The 19,957-nt window shown below is 44.0% G+C and overlaps 1 protein-coding gene across 1 annotated transcript in view; it reads left to right on the top strand.

Annotated features, from left to right (window-relative positions):
* The window catches only part of LOC133138880 (sodium channel protein type 8 subunit alpha-like), a 75,674-nt gene that overhangs the window by 28,139 nt on the left and 27,578 nt on the right, over nucleotides 1–19,957 (top strand). Inside the window, exons 10-20 of the mRNA XM_061258001.1 lie at nucleotides 4,035–4,241; nucleotides 4,504–4,791; nucleotides 6,513–6,794; nucleotides 9,854–9,989; nucleotides 10,448–10,686; nucleotides 11,799–11,972; nucleotides 12,513–12,869; nucleotides 13,200–13,670; nucleotides 17,322–17,439; nucleotides 18,155–18,309; nucleotides 18,621–18,794. Coding sequence (XP_061113985.1) covers nucleotides 4,035–4,241; nucleotides 4,504–4,791; nucleotides 6,513–6,794; nucleotides 9,854–9,989; nucleotides 10,448–10,686; nucleotides 11,799–11,972; nucleotides 12,513–12,869; nucleotides 13,200–13,670; nucleotides 17,322–17,439; nucleotides 18,155–18,309; nucleotides 18,621–18,794 — 2,601 coding nt within the window. The remainder of the gene's footprint in view (nucleotides 1–4,034; nucleotides 4,242–4,503; nucleotides 4,792–6,512; nucleotides 6,795–9,853; nucleotides 9,990–10,447; nucleotides 10,687–11,798; nucleotides 11,973–12,512; nucleotides 12,870–13,199; nucleotides 13,671–17,321; nucleotides 17,440–18,154; nucleotides 18,310–18,620; nucleotides 18,795–19,957) is intronic.

The raw sequence follows: 19,957 nt of genomic DNA on the forward strand, positions 1-19,957 counted from the left end.
AGAGAAATGTGTTCTACACCATTACTATATCAGAGACATGTGTTCTACATCATTACTATATCAGAGAGATGTGCTACACCATTACTATATTAGGGACATGTGCTCGACGGTAGGGCAGCAACTAATGATTATTTTGTTATTCATTAATCTGTCAATTATTTTTTTATTGATTAGTCGATTTTAATTTACGATTTGCAGCTGAACATTTCTAAATGTATTGACATGTTTTTGAAGTATGATGTCTTAATAGCTACTTTATTCTCTTGAAATAATGTAACACCCACCAGTTACTATGACATTGTTTTTCAAAATGTATGTTTATAAGTAGCTACATGCTGAAAAAAATATCTTTATCTCCATTATCCAATGGAGGGGCTGCACTATGATTACAGATTACTTGCGGATGGTAGTATTTGTGTCACTATGCAGTGTGCACATGGCTACTTGTTCGTCTGGCTACGTGTTTATTAGGGTGATGGTAAACGTTGTACTTGGACATGGAAACATGGAAATTCACATTTTTAACTAATTTAGTTATTTATATTTTGAATGTGACTCATTCATTGCGCACTCATTAGATTACACATGTTGCGCATGTTATGACTGAACGTCTGCCATTTCTACTGAAAAGACGGCACATAAGTAAAGACGTTATTAATCTAACCTTATAACTGGTTCATTTAGACAAGAATTTTTAAGACTGCTTTTGAAACGGTATATCCATATTTACATTCAGAACTATAACAGCTGCTGACGTTGCCTTTTGTTTGTCTTGAAAAACTCTCGATCGCTGATACCATTAATGGAATGTAAAACTGTGGTCAAAGTTTTGCAGCCTAATATTTCTACCGGTATGCATAACGTTAAGTGGCTGGAGCCATCAGGACTCGGCAGTGGAAATTGTTGCCTTTGTAACGTTAGTGTAACTGTGGCGTTATGACAATTGCTACAGTCCAGTCCAATTCCAACAATTATCATGGCTGTATTTACATTAATACGAGAGCTCTAGCTAGATTTCAGACATGCGTGGGCTTTACGTTAATTTAACTAAAATCACGCAATCAACACACTATAATTTAATACAGCTAATTCAATGACGTTACGGAGCTACATATACATAAGCATAGCAGGCTAGATAACCTAGCATCACAGCTCTTGGATCCTTCCTTTTTAGTATTGGCATGGCCGTCGTGCTGCTGTGATCTGCCGTTTCGTCTTTGAACAGCGTGCAAAGCACCATATTATTGGGTTTTTGCTTCAATAGTTTTTTGGATGTACTCTCTTCCGCACTCTCAGCTGGGTTTGCCGCCGCCATGTTCAAAACAATAGGACGCGTCGGTTATGAATATCCTAATCGACGAAATTACATGGTCGACATAATCGACGACGTTGACTAATCGTTGCAGCCCTACACTGCACCATTACTATATCAGAGATGTGCTACACCATTACAAAACCACCATTCTGCTCCATAAACAGAATTGTCAGTGGTTGAAAGGACCACTCATTCTTACCCAGGCTAGAAATAACAGGCTTTTGTTTTATACCCAAACTACAATCAGGCCACACTTTTCTTACTTGGAGGAGAAATAGACTGTCCTTTTGAGACATTTGAGTAGCTGCATAGCGCCCCAGTTCATGGAGCATTGCTCAATCGCTAGGCAATGCTGAAAACACTTATGTGTTGGAGGGCAGCAGCGGACGGAAGAGAGCATGAAATATTAATTGCGAGTTTACAGTTTGGGAAACGGGTGGAACATTCCGTACAGTCATGTCAGAAAAAGAGGGCTTTTATTTGCCCCCTCTCCCTGTTACTGCACTTTCATTCTGCCTCCATTCATTGGGATTATTATTATTATTTTTTAAATATACAGTCAAGACTGTGTCTGTGTTCTGAAGGTTCTGATGATGCTATCTTGTTTAACTAACAAAGCAGAATAAAAAAAATGCCAGATATCTTGGGCTTGAAACTGTTGTTACTGTTACATCTATTATTAGTTAAGTCTGTTAGCAGGAGATAGGAGATAAAGAGCAATATAAAAATGTTGTGTCTGTTTTTGTGTCTAAAGTGTGTGTGAAATAGATGGTGTAGTGTGTATAATGGGGGTGTGGGATTTTGGGGGTGGAATATAAGGTGTAGTGTGTGTCACATAGGGGGTGTAGTGTATGAGAAAAGAGATAGTAATAGAAGATGTAAAGTATGAGATGTGGCCTATGAAATAAGGGGATGTGGGGCATGAAATAAGGGATAGGGAGCCCAGTGGTCATCCCCTTTCCCACGTGCATCTTAAATAGTGTGAGATAGGAGCTATGGGTCCGAGTGTGTGAGATGGGAGAGAAGATGGAGGTTGCAGTGTATGAGATAAGAGATAGGAAGTATAGTGTGTGAGGTAGGGGAAGTATGTAAATGTGTGAGTATATGTAAGATAGGGGTGCAGTTTCCTCAAATGGGGAATTGGTCTAGTGTGTCAGATACAGGAGTAGTGGGAGTCATGTGTCGGATAAGGGGTCAAGGGAGTAGTGTGTGAGGTAGGGGGTGGAGGAGGTAGAGTAGGGGGGACTCAGAGTGAAGTAACTGGTTGCTTGTCTCATCTGCCTGTTCTCAGTGTTTTGTGTTCAAAATGTCTTTCTGAGCACTGCATGTAAACTGGATTCATAATTCATGCACATGTCTGAGCAAATTACCCAGAAGCCTCGGTGAAGTAAGCCAACACTTCTCTGTGCACACTACCCATCCCCCTTTAATGGGATACCGGCACTGCTCCTGTGTGCGGAGGGGGGAGAGAGATTTGTGCAGTGCTCTGGGGCCAGGGTGTAGCGTAGCATCCTGGCACACTGCTGTAGTCACGTGATCATGGGGGAATGGCAGGAGAATGATTGATGTGCCCTTTCCATTAAGAATCTTTTAAGCAATGGTTAGTTTCAGATGTTAATGGTTTTGGGCGGAGAGAATTATCCCCTTATAATGACCAGGCAAAACAGGGTATATCCATTTTGGGTTTATTTCTGTGATAGAATCCAGTACTTACACACAGCAAAGTAATGAGTCTTGGCAGTCCCGTCTTCATAAAATGAAAAAAGTGCAGATACATGATTGGTTTTACTAATAATTCTGAATCTGATTGGTACATGGTTAATATTGTACACATCAATATAATGAATTCTAAGAAAGTAAATGATTGGTTATGCTATGTTTGATGATATATCATGAATACAGAATTAGCACACATCGACCTCTAACCTTCAAAATGAGAAATTGTTCTTATTCTTTGTTTATTATATCCAAGGGAACATGGCATCAGACATGGTTCCTCCTTGGTTTGGCAAAGGGGGGATACATGAAGGGCAAAGCTCACAAAGCTAGAAACGTGTGTGTGTGTGTATGAGAGAGAGAGACAGAGAGACAAAGAGAGAGATATTCAATATCTTCATATGACTTCTTCTTGTCCTTGGTTCGGTGCCTGGAGCCTCCGGTGGAAGGCCTTGGAATTTAGTGCTGTACCTGCTTTCAGTGAAAGTAACCGTATTTTCCACCCTTCCATAGAGAAGAGGAACAGCGCTCATGCTCTGTGGATGTGCCTCGTGTAGAAGTTGGGAGCTGTTTGTAATCGAAGAGTCTAAAAATAATCACAATCTGTCCATTTGCTCAGATTGTGTGAGGAGCCAAAATGCATTTTGCAACATTAAACAGCTTGTTTGTAAAAATAAATAAATTAAGCTAATCGGTGAAAAATGTGTTTTCTGGACATGTGTTCTGATTCAGAGTGTATTCTTCATTTTCTCTGACATGGCACAAAGCCACAGTGAGTAGAGTTTCTCCAGTTAGACCACATATCTGAGAGCTAGACCCCTCAAGAGTATGTTAGTGCTTTTCTGTTCCTATGGAAGACATGAGCACTCTATTCAGCATTATTTTGGATAAATGCTAGTTGATGGAAGATTGTTTTTCGTGTCCGTTGTGGGGACTGTGAGGGGCGTGGCGAGGTCAGTGCCAGGCATGCTGGGTAAGCAGCATCTCTAACCCTGTGCCTCAGACGCTGCGCGCCGCCGGGAAGACCTACATGATCTTCTTCGTGCTGGTGATCTTCGTGGGCTCCTTCTACCTGGTGAACCTGATTCTGGCTGTGGTGGCCATGGCGTACGAGGAGCAGAACCAGGCCACCATGGAGGAGGCGGAGCAGAAGGAGGCCGAGTTCAAGGCCATGCTGGAACAGCTGAAGAGGCAGCAGGAGGACGCCCAGGTCAGCCCCTCCCCCCTCCCCCCTGCCCCCGTCTGTCCGTCTGTCCGTCTCCACGTGTCTCTCGCTCTCTGTTGGTCTCACCCTGTCTTTGTGTGTCTCTTTCCATTTCGATGTGTTTTTCTTTTTGCGGACATCATCGGAGTGCGGCTCACGGTACATGTATGTTCTTTTGTGTTTTTGCTCGTTAAAGTTCTCCCCCTGACTCTCTGTCTCTCCCTCTCTTTCTCTCTCTTCATCTCCCTCTTCCTCTTTGTGATCTCAGGCGGCAGCCATGGCGACCTCTGCAGGAACTGTTTCAGAGGATGCCGTAGAGGATGATGGCGGGGGTCACATGTCCTGCAGCTCGTCCGACATGTCCAAGGTGAGCTCCAAGAGCGCCAAGGAGCGACGCAACCGCAAGAAGAAGTGGCGGCAGAAGGAGCAGTCTCGCGGCGAGGAGAAGGGCGACAGCGAGAAGTTTGTCAAGTCCGAGTCCGATGACGGCAGCAAGAAGAGCAGGTTCCGTTTCCCTGACAACCGGCTAGGCAGGAAGACCTCCATCATGAACCAGGTGAGAAAATGGTTAACAAAGGAAGGCCACAACCATGAACCAAGTGTGAGAGAAATGAGTCAGAGCTGTATGAAGCTGGTTAGCTAATGGCTAGGCAGGTAGACCTGTACCATAAACCAGGTGAGAAAATGGTTAGGGAGGTATACCTCTCTTATGAACAAGGTAAAGTAAAGGCTAAGCAGGTAGTCCTTTTATCACAATTCAATCAATCAGTAATCAATCAATCAGCCTTTATTAATGTAGCATATTTCATACACCTTTGAAGCAGATGAGGATTAACCAGCAAAATATAAGATCACCACTGCGACAGGAGTGGCCTCCCATATTGTGCGGAGGACATGAATCCACAGTCATACACGCGTCACCTTCCTTGTCACGTACTGGACAGAGAGAGAGTCAGCTCTGCTTCTCTCGTTTCCTGTTCTTTCTCTGCTGGCTGTGAATAATTAACGAGGCTTCCATTAAACGGTCGTAGTGTTCCTGGGCCTCTGCTACGCCTTTTACACTCCTGTTTCATTATCTCTCTTTCTACTGCCCCAGTCTCTCTGAAACAGGAGTCAAACCATTTCTAGAAAATACCTTTTTAAATTGTGGGATGTTGAAGCCAAAACATTCTGATGACTATAGTGTGATTTCTCATTTTGTTACACCTGCTTGCAAAATCATGTTGCATCATGAATACTTATCATGATTGCAATACAGTTGGATACACATTAAATATTAGGTTAGCATCCAGGATCAAGACATCAGGAAATGCCCGTGTGTTTCATACATACATGTATGTGTACATTTCACAAAATATCTTATCCAGAGCAACTTAAACAGATTACATTTCTGTGGTACAATCCATATATACAATTGGATATTACTGAAGCAATTCAAGTTAAGTACTGAGCTGTGAATCAAACGCAGACAATGCTCATGCAGTCACAGTAGGCCCGACAGTGCTCTATGGCCTAATTGGCAGGTGTTGGCAAGGCAGGGTTCAGAGGAAAACTGTTTCTCTTTCTCTCTGTTTTTCCAGCTCTGTCTCCTTCTCTCTTTCAGTTCACTTCAATTTAATAATCCTTTATTGGCAAGATTGTGCACCACAATATTGCCAAAGCAATTAGCAGAGAAAAATACATACGCTAAATAGAATTAATACAGCAGCATAAAAATAAAGAATGAAAATAAAACTCATTGGCAAATTAAGTGATAAACACTGGTAATAAGAATAGTACTAATAACATCAACAACCACAACACTAACAGTAATAAGTGCTGTTCTTATGTCCTGGTGGTTTTTTGTGTGTTTAGAGGTACAATAGGTAAGATGTATGTGTTAGAATATTGTAACAAGACCATTGTAAATCCCTTCCTATCATTGAAAAAGGCTCCCTGACGTTGACTCACCCTCTCCCTGTGTTTATGGTAAAATTCGGTTTCAAAATATACCGTTGACGGACCGACACTCTGTACCAAAATATTGTATAGCTGTACAATAATTCAAGCTTATTGATTGGGAATTGGTTCTACTTGCCACAGCCAATGGTGTATGTCTGTGTGGGGATGGGGGTTCAACGTCAGCGCGTTCACAGAGAAGGGGGTGGGATAAACAGTGTCGTAGTTTGTTGCTGCAATTCCCCTCTTGACCATTAGAAGTACGAAACTACCGATTGTACCTTTAAAGTTCTCTTTCTTTCTCCTTCTCCGTCTCTCTCTTCCTCCGTCCCTCCTCAGTCTCTCCTCAGCATCCCGGGGTCTCCTTTCCTCTCGCGTCACAACAGCAAGAGCAGCATCTTCAGCTTCAAGGGCCGCTCCAAGGACGTGGGCTCGGAGAACGAGTTCGCTGACGACGAGCACAGCACGGTGGAGGAGAGCGACGACCGGCGCGGCTCGCTCTTCAGCCCGTACCGCCGCAGCAGCTACAGCGGCTACCACGGCAAGCGCAACAGCACGGTGGACTGCAACGGGGTGGTGTCGCTCATAGGACCTGGGCCCGGCGGACGCCTACTGCCTGAGGTGATAATAGATAAGGCAGCTACTGACGACAGCGTAAGGAAGTCTATGAGTAGACCAGTCTAGGCATGACATTCTTCTTCCTCTACTTCTTCTTTTTTTTAACTCCTTTTTTCCCTTTCTTGCCGTTTGTATTCTCCTCTTCCTCCTTTTTTTTGCAAGTCCTGCTCAAATTCATCTTCTCTTTCTCTCAGCCTCTCCTTCACGAAGCGTGCATGCTGCCTTCTTTCGCCAAACTAAACAAAGAAAGAATGAAAAGAAACAATGCTCTTTACACACACGAAATTGATATGAATATTTCAGTTAATATTTTGTCATTGTAGCCATTTTAGTAGTGTAGTGTACTCATACACTCAGTGATCACTTTATTAGGTAGACCTGTACACCAGCTTGTTAATGCAAATATTTAATCAGCCAATCATGTGGCAGCAACTAAATGCACACAAGCATGCAGACGTGGTCAAGAGGTTCAGTGGGGGTTTTTTATACCAAATGTCAGAATGGGGAATAAATGTGATCTAAGTGACTTTAACTGTGGAATTATTTGTGCCAAACAGGGTAGTATCCTAGAAACTGCTGATTTTCACGCACTACAGTCTCTAGAGTTTGCAGAGAATGGTGAAAAAATCCAGTGAGCAGCAGTTTTGCTGGTAGAAACACATTATTAATGTGGGAGGTCAGAGGAGAAGGGCCAGACTGGTCAAAGTTGACAGGAAGGTGACAGTAATGCCACACATTATAACAGTGGTATGCAGAAGAGCATCTCTGAACAAATCAAACCACTAAGTGGATAGGCTACAGCAGCAGAAGACTTAATAAGTCAAAAAAATAAGTCAATAGTTTTTCTGCTTGCCTGTTGTTTGTTATTTCTGCATTACAAACTTATAATGTCATACATATACATACTTCAGAGACCGGTCTGTGTGGAATTCCCTCCTGTACCCACTAGTACTTGTCAGATGACTGGTACTTTGAACTGGACTGTAGTTGGCCTCAGTCTGTTAGCTCACCAGGACTGACCGAGTCAGACTGTGACTGATTCACTCAAACGGCTGTGGCAGTAAAGCTCATATGAAGCTCTCTAGTCCACTACCTCAGTGTCTGTTACTTACCGATTTCATAATTTCATTTATTCATGAGTGTGTTTAATTTGTGTATTTCCTCTGACAAATTCCTTTAGGTATTGTTATTTGTTCCGTCTTCACTCTGAGACTTGCAACATAAAAAGGAGTTTCTTTTCTTTTCCTTTCACTCTCTCTCTTTCTGTATGTCTCCCTCTCTTTCTGCGTCTCTTCCAAACAACCTCAAAGCAAGATGAACTTTTCCAGTAACTCTTCTGTCCATTCTAGTTAGCATGGTAGTTTGACATCATTAAACTTCTCTCAATCTGAGTTTCCCGTACATGTTCAACTCAGAATGAGAAAAAAAGCCTCTGCCATGTTCTGCCTTTAATTTACTGTTAGTGATATGACTTGTGCATGCCTGTGCATGCTGATATCAGCAATGCCCCCATATTTCCCTGCTACCCCTGTTATGAGGCCCGTGGGGTGCATGGAGTTGGGGTTCAGGGTGCAGAATACAGGGGGACCGAGGGGCTCGAGGAGAGGGAGGCGAGTATTGATCTAGGGAGTGGGGTTGAGATTCACTACAAAGAAAATGACAAAGAAAATGCTCAAATCTCATACTGAGATAGTGCTCTACTGGGATGCAGGGACCAAAAAGAGAGCCAATAAAGACAGAGTGAAACAAGTGTGCACTCGCCATAAAAAAAATGTGTCTGTCCAAGCGCTTCTCCTCTTAAGTTTTAAAGGGTAAGGCTAGAGCGTTGCTGTTCTTTTGCATATGGTGACATGGCCTGGAATTATTCACTTTCACGGAGTCTTTGTCAGGCACTGCTCACCAGTGAGGCTCATGCCCAACTATTCCCGTCTGCAAAACTCCAGTGCACACTTTTTGCATTTGTTTGAAATGAAATACAATGATACAATGAAATAATTGTATCAGGATTTTTCTGTGACTGAATTTATGAGTAGACAGCAACTCTCGTATTCGCCCTCTTGTATCTGGGTTCTGAGCTGTGTGCTCTGTGACCCCACCCTCCTCCGGTGTGAGATGTGTGTTGGCCTTTAATAATAGCAGATAGAGGGTTTTTATCAAGAATGCAAGCATAAGCCGTGGCAGTATTAAGGATTCTTTTGCTCCTAGGTTGGGTGTGGAGGTGATGTCCCCCAAAATCTGAATACAATCCTGACTGTATTAGTGGCTCCGAGTCCCACAGGACCACAAATACTCATACTCGGCCGGAAACCTTTAACCATAACAATGGAGAGGCTGCTTAATCAATTGAAGATAGTATTTTCCTGCTCGTACCTAGCTAGACATTTTAACAGTTGCAGCATGTGTGTCTAGCATTGTAGAACATAAAACACTGCATTTTATTTGAGTGTTAACCAGCATTTGTGAAAGACCTTATGCATTCTAAGTGGATGTAAATGTGACAAACGATAAAACATTTTCTTTTAGTTTCTGTGTTGTCACATAAATGGCATCAGATCACTGTAATTGTTTGAGTTCACTTAGATGGTTATTTCTGAAAGCTGAAAAGCATCAATTTTATTACAAGTGTTTATGTGAGGTTGAAACCGATGGTATTGTGAATTGAGTGTGAATTGGCTGACTGGAGTTTACACTGTGTGATGTTTATGGCATCACACAGTGCCTTCACCTGCCACCTGTTTGACCTTTTATCCAAACCCAATCTGCATGTTCCATGAGGAGTCTCTTTAAAAACGTCTGATCAAATCTTAACAACAACCCCCTCCAGCCCCTGCCCCCACCCCGCCCTGCTGCAGTCACTCTGAGGGTGCTAGCAGTAGCAGGTAGGAGTGAATAAGGGCCACACTCGCTTTTTGGACAGGTGCAATTGGCCCTGAACCACCCTCCTCCATCCCAAGGGCTCTCCTCCCTGGGACACAACAGCAAGGGGCAGGTTCAGGGATTTGGGGGTTTTTGATTTTTTTTTTTTTGGGGAGGACTCACTGTCCCGGCTCTCCTTCCGACAGCCAACCACAGAGGTAGAGGTGAAGAAGAGGAACTCTGGGTCCCTGATGGTGTCCGTGGACCAGCTCAACACTTCTTTTGGCCGCAAAGAGAGGGCCAACAGCGTGCTCAGTGTCAACACCAACACTCTGGTGGAGGGTAACACCACTCTTTTCACTTCCTATCCTCTGATTCATGCTAATCCCCCTCCTCCCCCCCCCCTTTCTCCTCACCCTGGCAATCTGCTTATTATTATTATTATTAGTCATAGTAGTGGTAGTATTAGTGTTTTATTGTTGGTGATTCTTATCTGACATGCATTCTAGACGGCAAACTTTCGCAGCCAACCATGTTTGCAGCAAACAATTACTTTTTAACAATTTTAAATGAACATTCCATTTTGTTCACGACCGACACTTTTTTAATACAAATGGATGTCACTTGGGTCTAACAATCCAAGCTAACTGATGAATTTCTTACCTGTAAGAATATTACATTGACTATTTTTGTTCGCCACGCACTACCTTTTCAAACTGTTAGCTAACATTAGCTAACAGTTTGCCGTCTTGAACGCATGACTGACGGGATATGCCGTCCTCTTGCCTCTGTCCCCGCAGAGCTGGAGGAGTCTCAGCGTAGCTGTCCTCCATGCTGGTACAAGTTCGCCAACACCTTCCTGATCTGGGAGTGCAGCCCGCAGTGGCTGAGGATCAAGGAGATCGTCAACCTGGTTGTGATGGATCCCTTTGTCGACCTGGCTATCACCATCTGCATTGTGCTCAACACACTCTTCATGGCCATGGAGCACTACCCGATGACCGAAAACTTTGAGCACGTGCTCACCGTCGGGAACCTGGTGAGAACCACGGCCCCTTGCTTCTGTCACTGATGGCTCTGCCCATTTCTGTGTTTATGATGGCCCTCATTCTCCCATGACTTGTGCTTTCTAAGGCTTGTGAGGGCAGGACTGCGCCAGGTCTGCATGGTGATATGGGAGTTGCAGAGAAATTGCAAGGTTGTACGAAAAGTTTCCAGGTTTTACCTGAGCCTAGGCATTTTGTGGTGCTAGATGAGCGGCACACACATACTTGTATGTTCTCACACACACTTACTTTACACATTTTCTGTCTCACACAAATTCAGTTGCTCTCTCTCTCTCTTGCACACACACACACACACGGACACACTCTCTCTTTCAGGCACACACACATACATACACAGACACACACATGCTATGTCATACTATGTACACATGCACACATTCACACTCTCTCATATACATGCACACCACAGATAAACAATTGGGATGCAATTTAATGCGTGGTCTAACCAGGCAGTGTTCTATTTCCGAAAACTCACACAGCCATCAGTTTTGTGAGTTTGCTTCATTATGAATGCTTCATTATTCAAAATGCCAGCCATTTTATGAATTGGGTGATCTAAATTCCTGTCACAAATCCCTGCTGGCATGGTGGTCCAGTAGTTAGAACAACTGCCTCTGAGCAAAGCAGTCCTGGGTTCAATTCCAGCCAGGGACCTTTCTATGGGGAATTTGCATGTTCTCTGGATGCCTGTGTGGATTTGCTCTGTCAAATTCTCTGTGCTTGCTGACTCCGTTTGACCCTGAAAATTGCTGCATGCAGCTACTGAGGATTAAGAAAAATGTGTTCAATTCCTGAATCCAGCCGTTTTAACTGTCAACACCCTTGTTTCATATCCTGCACTTTTCACATACCTTTCTTAAGGTTTTAGGGAAATGAACCCTCTTCTAGTTAATGTCTGTTACCATTATGTGGAGAGACCAGATCAGCCCGTTATTAAAGCTAGTTATGAAGACAGCAGTGACACTATGGCTTCTGCTTTATTCTAGTATGGGCTGATCTAGAATTGCCAAAATAGTGGCTCCATTTTAAGCTCTGGAATCTTTCATGTTTAATCCTTCATATTTAATTTGTTTGTGTTGGGCAGGTGTTTACAGGGATCTTCACTGCAGAGATGGTTGCCAAACTGGTTGCCATGGACCCATACTACTACTTCCAGGAGGGCTGGAACATTTTTGATGGGATAATCGTGAGCTTGAGCTTGATGGAGCTTGGCCTGTCTGACGTGGAGGGTCTGTCCGTGCTGCGATCATTCCGATTGGTAAAGTCCCTTAATTTCCATAAATTGCGAAACCTTACAAACCCCTGTCACCATGTACATGATTCCTGTGTCTAGTTCCCTCAGTTATTTGACTGTCTTTCAATGATGACATTTTATTTCTCATCCTCTATCCTCTGATTCTTTTACCAAACCCCTTCCTGCTCTTTCTCATTCCCTCCCTCATACTCCCTAACCCCTCCCCCTCACTCTTCCTAACCCCTCCCCCTCACACTCTAACCCCTCCCCCTCACTCTTCCTAACTCCTCCCCCTCATACTCTAACCCCTCCCCCTCACTCTTCCTAACTCCTCCCCCTCCTACTCTAACCCCTCCCCCTCACTCTTCCTAACCCCTCCCCCTCATAATCTAACCCCTCCCCCTCACACTCCTTCCCAACTCCCATGCTCTAACCCCTCCCCCTCACACTCCACAACCCCAATCCCACCTATTCTTCTCCCTGACCCTCCACTGCTACCCCTACCCATCCCGCGCTTCAAACCCCTGCATTCCCTTCCCGCTTACTCCTCCTCTCCCCCTCCAGCTGAGAGTGTTCAAACTGGCCAAATCATGGCCCACTCTCAATATGCTGATCAAGATCATCGGGAACTCAGTCGGGGCCTTGGGAAACCTGACCCTGGTGTTGGCCATCATCGTCTTTATCTTCGCCGTGGTGGGCATGCAGCTCTTCGGCAAGAACTACAAAGACTGCGTGTGCAAGATTGACCCTGACTGTGAGCTGCCGCGCTGGCACATGAACGACTTCTTCCACTCCTTCCTGATCGTCTTCCGGGTGCTGTGCGGGGAGTGGATCGAGACCATGTGGGACTGCATGGAGGTGGCCGGCCAAGCCATGTGCCTCATCGTCTTCATGATGGTCATGGTCATCGGCAACCTGGTGGTGAGGAGGGACAGGACCACATTTGCACACCACATTTCATTGACTGTTTAAAAAAATAAAGTCACTCTAACACCAGCTACCTGCAGGCCTCAACATCTTTGTCCAAATAAATTTTCAACATAGGACAGTTTTTTGTTATATGTTTATTTCGCTGTATAGAGTATTGTATAGATACTATATTGTATAGATTGTATCTGCAATGAACAGGTTAAAAGTGGGGCCTGCAGAGAGAATAGTGGGATTAAAAGAATGACACAATAAAGGGATAGGTACAGGTATAAAGGTCAGGGAACCCATCCAGATGCTGATGTCCTTTGGCTCCTCCGCCAGGTGTTGAACCTGTTCCTGGCCTTGCTGCTCAGCTCCTTCAGTGCAGACAACCTGGCAGCCACAGATGACGATGGTGAGATGAACAACCTGCAGATCTCGGTCATTCGTATAAAGAAGGGCATCGCCTGGGTGAAGGCCAAGGTGCGGGTGCTGGCCTCCACCCTGCTGAAGAGGAAGGTGACGGACGAGGTGAAGCCGCTCGATGACATGTACGACAAGAAGCTCAACTGCATCGCCAACCACACGGGCGTGGACATCAACCGCGAGCTGGACTACCAGAAGAATGGCAACGGCACCACCAGCGGCATCGGCAGCAGCGTTGGGAAGTACATGATCGATGAGGACCGCATGTCCTTCATACACAACCCCAACCTGACCGTGCGCGTGCCCATCGCAATGGGCGAGTCCGACTTTGAGAACCTCAACACTGAGGACTTCAGCAGCGAATCGGATGTCGAGGGCAGCAAAGAGGTGAGTTCAAGGGACCAAAAGGGTTGTACTAGGGTGTAATAAGCCAGCCTGGTTCAGCTCTACAGTGGGAAAAGGGGTATAATGAGCCAGCCTGGTTCAGCTCTACAGTGGGAAAGGGGTATAATGAGCCAGTCTGGTTCAGCTCTACAGTGGGAAAAGGGTTTAATGAGCCAGCCTGGTTCAGCTCTACAACAGGAAAGGGGTATAATGAGCCAGCCTGGTTTTAGCTCTGCAGTGGGAATGGGGTATAGTGAGTCAGCCTGGTTCCAGCTCTATAATGGGAAAGTGGCAATTAACCAGTGTAATGGGGGTTGTAATAGGCTAGTAGAAAAACTGTAGCTGTCAGTATAGCATCAATAGGATCCAGGTTTTGAACAGAAAATGTAAAGAAGGTTTAGAGTACGACAAATGCCTCATAACACCCAACAAATTAAAGACATCCTGTTCTTTTGCATTTTTGAAAAATGCTAAACTAATGGGCCAATGTAAGAGAAACTAAGGCTGTTACATTTTAAATTGATGCTCAACCAACAGGATAAGATTTGGCTTTAGGTTTACAATAGGACAGTAAGGGTCATTTCCTATAGATGGCAGTGTTAATAATGTATGAGCTATGATTACAGATGATTGAAGTTGGCCGGTTGTACTGCAGCGGGTTGATTGATTTGAACACTGTGGTACATTAGTCACAATGGCCTTCTCTTATTTCCCTGCTGTCTCAGCATTGCACTTTTGTTGTCCTTTGGGCAGTCGGTGCACTTGTTTGACCTTGGTAGAGGTGGAACTGGGGTGCTTGACTCTACAGCGTACGACACATTTGTCAAAAAAGGGGCAGTTGTAAACTGAAGAGCTGTGTCTGCAGCATCACGTGTGCGCGCGCGTGTTGCGCCTCGATTCCCTGAGTGTTGCGCTATTTGTATTCAGGGTCCTTCCCCGCTCAGGGCCCTGAGAGCTCTTCAGAATCCGAGGAGCCCTTTCGGAAGATGCGGAATGATTCAGAGTGGTAACGACCATAGATTTCTTTGATCTGGCGCAAACTGGAATGCCATAAAAGATTCAGGGAGATGCACGGGCTCCTGCAGTTATGTGTGCAGTGCATTGTGAGGCATGCCTCTGGATGAGCGAGGGCTGCTTTTCCACTCGTTCTGGGCAAGCAGCCACACCGAGCTTCTGGGAGCCGGAAGGGCGGAGTCGCAGTAAAAACCCTGCAGGATCAGGAGGAACGGGAGGAACGCAAGCTCAGAGAGATCTCTGACCTCCAACCTCCATCCTAGTCTTTTAAAAAAATGTTTATCATACCACCATGGTGAGAAACATTTTCAGCAATGAGACCTGGTATGAGCCATACATAATTGAGTAGTTTTTATACAGTATTTGTACGTATATATACAGACTTCCTGTCCATAATGGATCATACCCCAGCCACAGCGCATGCAGGCTGAATTGGCCAAACGCAGTGGCCAGCACCTGACTGCGCGACCGCACATCAGTGCTTCCATCGTTTCCTGCACTACACAAACTCTCGTAAGCAATTTTCATGAACATGCTTCAGAATGACAAAACTGATAACCCGTGTTGATTTGGACGGATCAGTTCATGCACAGATCCAAACCTGGATCCTGTTCACACGTTTTGTAAATCCTCTCCAGCATCTGCTGAGGGGAGAGAGGAACGGGGTATGTCTGAAAGGCAGGGATGCCCTGTTCTGCTGCTCAGCCAACCACAAACGGAGGGGTAAAAGGGAAACATGGTGTGTTCTTTTAGGGCTGTCAAAGTTAATGTGTTCATTTATAATGCTTACTACATTCATTTTTTAAATGGTATTACCTCACTTTTCCCTTGATTCCAATTTCCACCAAGAGCGCATGTTGTGCATGTTATCAGTCTTCTCCGTATCGTAGGAAGATATCAAACCATGTGAAGATGGACTGCTGCAACTTCAAGATGACTTTCAATAAATTAATGAGAAAATAAAGGAGTTATGGAATGAATTTAGATGATTTGGTTATATGTGTGTTTCCAATTGCCAATGCATCATTTTTTAATCTTTACTATATGTACACATTTATATTACACCTTAGCGATAAAAAAAATATTATTTAAAAAACTTTTTTTTTTAGGAATTTAGAAATCCCACCCGGATGGATTCTTTTGGTCTCAAAAAGAGGACGTCTAGCCAGCCCATTCCTAAGTTATTTTGGCAGGAAAAAAACATAATATTGAGGGTGTTCTATCATTTTGTATTAAACAGATGGTAAATTGTATATCAGCATTCTAGTAATTGCCAGTCCAAGGTCACTTATGGCTTGTTGCTTGCTTTGCTTGACATATGGCTTGCTTTGCTTTAACGCTATATAAAAATAAGGCAAACAACGTGCATTATAATGCAGCAGAGCCACAAGACATGACAGAATTCTTGTGCCAGAACAACCGGTTTAATTTGGCAAGCCACTTCAGGAAGCAGTATCGGTAATGCTAACTGCTCAAATCAGGTGTAAGCTACAGAACATCTGCAAAAATATTGAACACCTTAATCATTGTTCCACACTTCAGAACACAGAATACTGAATTTTGAATGGATTTTGTGGAATACTTCACCCCCAATAACATTAATGGTAAGGTTTACTGTTAACAACTTATACGACTTGTTTGTTTACCCTCCTCTTCATTGTTACGTAAGAATCATTTATTTTCTATATACCATATGCTCAAGATATTAAGGACAAAAGCGGTCAATTTTGACATTATTTTATTGCTTTATTTATAAAATATGAATTGAAACAAGTATGACATTATTCCCCTGTTCAGTTTACATAATCTTCTAAATTATTTCAAAACTTCTTTCTTTGGTTATGTTTTATTAATTTTATTAATTGCTCTTTTAGAAAGACATCCGCTTCCAACCCAGGCATTACAATTTCAGGTCACACCTTTTTATTTCTTTTTTGTCTGAATCATCAAAACTTATGATTGAATTCAAAATGCCCTTAACCTGGCTAAGGGTATTTAATTGAACCTAGAGGGATATTATCTCATTCAAATTAATTAATTTGTTTCTGTGTTACTTACCTTTTTAAAACTACAAATTAATGTTTTATTGAAAGCTCTTTTAATTAGGGCTTTGGTTGAACAAATGAATACATTTTGGTTATTCATTATTAATCACAGCAAACCCTAACTACTTAATTTATTTTATTATTTGGCAACACAATTTTTTTTTATTATTATTATTATTTTTTAAAGATCCTGTTACATTCCTGTGTAAAGCTAGCCTGTAGTTTCTATGGAGCCACTGGATCGTGTCTGGAGGCCCACACTGCTCATAATGCTGGTTGTATAGCGGGCTGCTGATCTGAGAGCAGATTGGCTTGGGTAATTAGTCATTTCGCAAGGTCAGCTAGAAGCAGGTTAATGACGCTCTGTTGACTGTGTCATTAACTGAACCATGATCCTGTTCTACTTGGGGGGAGTGTGTGTGCGTGAGTGCGTATGCGTGTTTTTTAGGGGCTGTAATTTTATTTTTGAATGACGTATGGGAACTGTGTGCGGAACTGTTAAAACAAGCAAACAAGGAACATCTCTATCTCTCTCCTTTCTTTCTATCCCCCTATCTCTCTCTCTTCCTCTCTCTTTCCCTCCCTCTCTCTGTAGTTGGATGACACAAGCTCCTCAGAAGGCAGCACCATTGACATAAAGCCAGAGGTGGAGGACGTGGTGGTGGTGGAGCAGGTGGAGGAGTACTTGGACCCGGAAGCCTGTTGGACAGAAGGTAAGACCACCCCCCCCACAAGGACAGACTATGGAGCAGCCCAAAACATACCTTTCAACCACACTATCCCCCTACACAGTATGTGCCATTCAACCACACTCCCCCCCCCTACACAAGAACATACAATGGTTCGGCCCAAACCTACACTACCCCCCCCAGCAATACTACGCAGTGCACCAAACCAGCCCTTTCTATTACCAATGAGTGATTATATGTCCCACAGATGTACCTCTTTTAAATTAAAGTGTCATGCTGGGGTATCAGACCGTCCCCCCTGGGGAACCTGAAAGTGCTGTGGTGGGCATTTGCGTTGTGGAATGGAGTAAATGCGTGTCAGACGCGCTATTTGCACGCTGCTGAGCTGGACGCTTTGAGGCCCGTATTGATTTTGACGGGGTGACTTCACAATGGCTGCTCCCGTGCCGCTGTCCTCGTCATACCTCTGTAGGATATAGTGCTAATTATACTAACTTCACCCCCTGCTGCAGTTTGACCTACCCCTACCTATGGACTTTCGCCCCTCGCCCTTAAAATCATAAATATAGTGTAGTGTGGGGGTGGGGGTTGGGGGTTGACAGCTATTGTTGCAGTTTGGGTCCTGCAGTGCGATGGGGATGTGACACAGCCAGGGGTCCTGGAGAGACAGTGGAGGTGCGTTGATGTGTGAGAGGTGGTGAGGGAATGCGTCTCTGATAGGGCCGCTCCTCTCTTGCAGCCTGTATCGCTCGCTATAAGTGCTGTGACGTGCCGATCACAGAGGGCTGGGGGAAGTACTGGTGGTACCTGAGAAAGACCTGCTACCTGATCGTGGAGCACAACTGGTTTGAGACCCTGATCATCTTCATGATCCTGCTCAGCAGTGGAGCTCTGGTGAGAGCACACACGCACACACACACACACAAACACACACACACACATACGCTGACAATCTTACACACACACTCGCACACATATGCATGTGTATGCACAGACACACTCTCGCACACGGACACACACACACTCGCTTACACACATGTATGCTCAAACTTATTCACATAGACACAGACACACACTCACATATGCACGCTCACACACATTCGAACATAGACTCCCACTTGAGAGGAAGGCGGGGAGGGGAATAGGGAAAGGATTATTGAATTATTGGGGCGGGTCTTCAGTGATGCTGATGGTTCCTCTCTCAGGCGTTTGAGGACGTGTACATCGAGCAGAGGAAGACCATCCGCGTCATCCTGGAATATGCCGACCGCATCTTCACCTACATCTTCATCCTGGAGATGCTGCTGAAGTGGGTGGCCTACGGCTTCGTGAAGTACTTCACCAACGCCTGGTGCTGGCTCGACTTCTTCATCGTAGACGTAAGTACCCGCCCTCCTGTTCTCTCTGCACATGTGAGAATTTTAACACCATAACACCCCACCGTCCTCCCTGCCCTGAACGTGTTTAGACCCCGGTTGAGGGTCTCTCTGTGTTGTCATGGAGACTGTGGTCTTTCTCCTCCCGCCAAATCAGCTGCTACCCGAAGCCTGAGTGTTCAGAGCAGATTATTAAAGTTCACAGCAGATTACACCTCTGCTAGGTTTGCACAGATTATTAAAGTTCAGAGCAGATTACACCTCTGCTAGGTTTGGACATATTCTTAATGTTCAGAGCAGATTACACCTCTGCTAGGTTTGGACATATTCTTAATGTTCAGAGCATATTACACCTCTGCTAGGTTTGAACAGATTATTAAAGTTCAGAGCAGATTACACCTCTGCAAGGTTTGAACATATTCTTAATGTTCAGAGCAGATTACACCTCTGCTAGGTTTGGACAGACTATTCAATTCAGAGCAGATTACACCTCTCCTAGGTTTGAACAGATTATTAAAGTTCCTACAGTATAAGGTCATCAATGATACAGGTTGATTCTCTCTGTTCGGATGCTTGGCTGTCAAGAAATATCAAATACCTTACTTTTTTCAACTTTGAAAAATGTGTGACTGGTTCATAACGTACTACATGGTTAAATAGACCTGAACTGAGCTCATGGTGGTGAATAGAGCATTTAATAATGATGTTAATTAAGCTGTATGCTGAGTGAATAGAAAAATTAGCACATGTTAATAGTTGAGGTGGGCTGCTCATACAGTTGTAGGGTGTGCTGGGTTAATAGTGATTAATAGTATAATGAATACTATATTATAGTATTAAGTGTAATATACTTACTAATGATAATCATTATAAGGCGAGCTATTGATAGCAGTATATGGTGAGCTAGCTTCACAGAGGTGCACATAAAGGTGAATAAGGATGTCAAGATTATGCGTTGGGTAGGGTCAAAAGAGAGTAACATAATATTTAAGAATTCTGTGTGAGTTTGGTCAATAGTTGTGAATGTAATATTGAATACTGATGTTAAATTTGTTGAGCTGGGTTCACTGAGGGGAAATAGAATACTAAATGATGTTAAAACGATGAGTTAGGGTTAGGGGGTGGACAGATGTATGGCTTTAGGCCGTTTTGAAGGGTTAAAGGGC

The sequence above is a fragment of the Conger conger genome, chromosome 10 (assembly GCF_963514075.1).
Source record: "Conger conger chromosome 10, fConCon1.1, whole genome shotgun sequence".
Taxonomy (NCBI): Eukaryota; Metazoa; Chordata; class Actinopteri; order Anguilliformes; family Congridae; genus Conger; species Conger conger.